The following is a 3,837-nucleotide window of genomic DNA, read 5'->3' on the forward strand; positions in this document are numbered from 1 at the left end:
CTGAGGCCCGTTGTGTACGTAGTGAACCCATCACGAAGTCCATACTGACATCAAACCAAGGGCCTTCAAGAATAGGTAAAGGAGTGTACAGGCCCGCATTGGTGAGAACTCCCTTAGATCGCTGACACACATAACATCGCTCCACATAATGGGCCACATCACTGGTCAACTTGGGCCAATAATAATCAGAAGATATCAAGGCCAAAGTCTTATCTCGCCCAAAGTGACCCTCACTCTGAAGTTCTTTGATAATTTGGTGCCTGAGTGAGCAATCCAGAATGCACAACTGTAATTCTCGAAACAGATAACCATTATGCACAACAAAATCATGTCTTTTACCATCTGTTACCTCCTGAAATATCCTCCCGAAGGAAGGATCTGCTGCATACATATCAGTGAATGTCTCAAACCCTGCAACTCTGGTGCTCATGGTGGTGAGGAGTAACGTGCGATGGCTCAGGGCATCTGCGACGCGGTTCAGGCTCCTGGCTTGGTGTCTCAATGCAAATGTGAACTCCTGTAAGTACGCCACCCACTTGGCATGCCGCCTACTCAGCTTGTGTTGGCCATTGATGTACTTCAGGGCCTCATGATCTGTGAGAAGAATGAACTCCCTCTGTACTAGATAGTGACGCCAATGCTTCAGGGACTGAACTATGGCATAGAACTCCAGATCATAGGTGGAGTAATTTTTCTTTGATCCAGATAGCTTTTCACTGAAAAAAGCTATGGGACGCCCTTCCTGACTCAGAACACCACCAATACCAATTCCAGATGCATCACAGTTTACCTCAAACACCTTCTCAAAATCTAGAAGTGCCAAAACTGGTGCCTCTGTCATCTTCTGCTTGACCAGTTGAAAACTGGCATCTACCTCCTCAGACCACTGGAAATCACGACCCTTGAGGCACTCTGTGATAGGAGCAATCAGAGTGCTGAAATTTCTGATGAACCGGCAGTAGAAGGATGCCAATCCATGGAAACTTCTGACATCATGCAAGGTCTTTGGCTTGGGCCATTCCAAGACCACATCTATCTTCGACTGATCTGCCTGAACACCATCAGTAGACACCACAAAACCAAGGAAAGTGATAGAAGTAGTGAAGAAGGAACACTTCTTCTGATTGACAAACAGGCACTCTGTCCTCAGCATATCAAAAACTACACGGAGGTGGTCAAAGTGTGACACCCATGTCTGGCTGTAAATGAGGATGTCGTCGAAGTAGACAACCACGAATTTCCCCAGGAAAGGTCGTAGAACCTGATGCATAAACCTCATAAAAGTACTGGGCGCATTGGACAGTCCAAAAGGCATGACCATCCACTCGTACAACCCATGCTGCGTTTTGAACGCTGTCTTCCACTCATCTCCAGGCCTGATTCTGATTTGGTGGTATCCACTCTTAAGGTCAATTTTTGAGAAGACCTTAGAACTGGACAACTGGTCTAACATATCATCCAGGCGGGGAATTGGAAACCTATACTTCACTGTAATTCTGTTGATGGCTCTGCTGTCTACACACATACACCAGGAGCCATCCTTCTTTGGCACTAACAGGGCAGGAACTGCACATGGGCTCATACTCCCACGGATGTAGCCCCTCTCCAACAACTCTTCCACCTGTCACTGCAACTCTTCAGATTCCTTAGGACTGAGGCGGTATGCCGGTCGATTAGGCAGACTCGCTCCCGGGATAAGGTCTATCTGATGCTGAATATCTCTCATAGGTGGTAACCCAGGAGGGAGATCCTCTGGCATTAGGTCAGAAAACTCTGCTAGCAGCTGCTGCACCTCTGCTGGTAAATTTGTAGTCACGTCCGTTGTACTATTCCCACAAGGCAGTAATGCATAGACCACGTCTCCACGCTCCATCTTAACTAAGAACCTGGACATAGAAAGCGGGTGATTATTATTGGCCATCGGGGTAAGAGTGGTTCCTTCCCGTCGAGGTGCCAACACTATCTTCTTCCCTTTGATGCTAAGGGAATAAGTATTCTTCCGTCCATCATGCACAACACTACGATCATACTGCCACGGCCTGCCTAACAATATATGACAAGCATCCATAGACACTACATCGCACCAGGCATTATCAAAATATTTTCTACTGACCGAAAAAGACACTAAGCATCGCCTATCTACTTTTACCTCACTGTCCTTATTCAGCCATGACAACTTGTACGACTTGGGATGGTGATCTGTCTTCAACTATAGTTTCTGGACAGCCTCTTCAGACACCACGTTCTCACAACTGCCACTATCAATGATCATCTTGCAAACTTTATCTGCAACTGTGCAAGTTGTGTGAAAAATATTGGTCCTCAACCAATCGTCCCCTGAATCATCCTTGGGAGTCAGTAGACTCTTGCGAATGACCAGAGTCTCATGTCCATCTCCATACAGTACATCACCCTCGTCATCATCATCATCAAACACAGGCTCTCTAATCTCCTCAGTTTCGTCTACCATGTCATCCCCAATCAGGAGATTTTTTCCCTTCTGACTGGCAGGCTTCCTGCAATTAGTCGCTATATGTCCCTGTTCACCACATCTAAAACATTTAATACTAGGGTTAGAATTACCCTGCGGTGGCTGCTGGGTAGGACGAGCTTCTTGAGGGCAGACTGGTCGACTACTCTGATCGCTTCTGCTCACTGGCCTCTTATTTTGCTATTTCTCCACAGCAAGTGCATGCTGATATGCTTCAGAAACGCTCCACAGTGAATGAAGGCTGAGGGCATCCTGCAGGGGCTGACGTAAACTCCCCAAATACCACGCCACTGTTTGCTCTTCCGTCTTAGATAAATCGTTCCGGGCTATCAATTGATAGAACTCCTCCGTGTAATCATCAACTGATCTCGGGCCCTCTCTCAATGAATGAAGTCGCTGGAACAAGGATTGGGTGTAGTTGAGAGGAAGGAAGTGATCTTTCAACATCTTCTTCATCTTCTCCCAATCAATAATCTTGGCCTTGCCCTGCCTTTCCCATGAACGTCTCAACTGCTCCCACCATGCAGATGTTCTGCCTTTGAGTTCGATGGCAACTAGTTTCACTTTTACACGATTTGGGACTTATTTATAATAAAAAATGCGTTCAACCTCATTCAACCAATCAATAAATCCATCAGCCTATAACGTACTAGAAAACTTGGGCAGATTCACTCTGAAACCGAGGTCTCCATGACAATCCTCCTGACCACGATGCTCCTGGAAAAGGGCATGATTGTGATACAGGTTCACGAAACTGAAGTCAGAATCAGAATCATGATCCTCCAGCTCACGATTACCGAATTCCTGCGTCGCTAGACGCTGGTTAACGCTGCAACTTGTCTCTGCAAATCCTCAATCATCACATCCTGGATGCTACGATCACGGTGCAGGAATTCCTCATTCAGAACCTGCCCACGACGACCACGACCACGACCACCAGCCATTGAAACAGATGAACTCGCACCCCAGGAAGATGCTGAAGCTCTGATACCAACTGACGCCAGACAAAATAGTGATTATTCTGCAGGCTGGTTTCTACTGACAATTTACAGAACAAAAACAAGAAAAACGCCCAAGATACAGAGAAAACGTCTCTGATATCAATGAAAATTATCCATTAACAGCATGCTGAACCCTAACCCACAAGCCGGGCTATATAGCTAAAATGCATCACGCCAAAAGAAATAATCTGCTGAAAATCTGGCCCAAATCGGGTCCAAATCACTTCCTAAACAATAAACGAAAATTAACATAAAAAGAAAAGAAATTAAAATGGAGGATTCGGAACAGAAAGCGGCGGAATTGAGGCCAAAAATGATGGAGCACACTCAAACTTCCCCCAATTA

General features: G+C 46.0%; 1 protein-coding gene across 1 annotated transcript; it reads right to left on the minus strand.

Annotated features, from left to right (window-relative positions):
- Positions 1-1,624: 1,624 nt before the first annotated feature.
- On the minus strand, positions 1,625-2,068 carry LOC149209924 (uncharacterized). Its single transcript, XM_089398811.1, has one exon. It carries the CDS (start codon positions 2,066-2,068, stop codon positions 1,625-1,627), a length of 444 nt encoding a protein of 147 aa, XP_089254937.1.
- Positions 2,069-3,837: the final 1,769 nt, after the last annotated feature.

Source organism: Pinus tabuliformis, chromosome 1_2, assembly GCF_031772625.1.
Source record: "Pinus tabuliformis cultivar Carrire ecotype Pingquan chromosome 1_2, CPIR1, whole genome shotgun sequence".
NCBI classification, from domain to species: Eukaryota; Viridiplantae; Streptophyta; class Pinopsida; order Pinales; family Pinaceae; genus Pinus; species Pinus tabuliformis.

Coding starts and splice junctions, on each gene's coding strand:
- LOC149209924 (XM_089398811.1), bottom strand. CDS start 2,068: ATGGATGCTTGTCATATATTGTTAGGCAGGCCGTGGCAGTATGATCGT.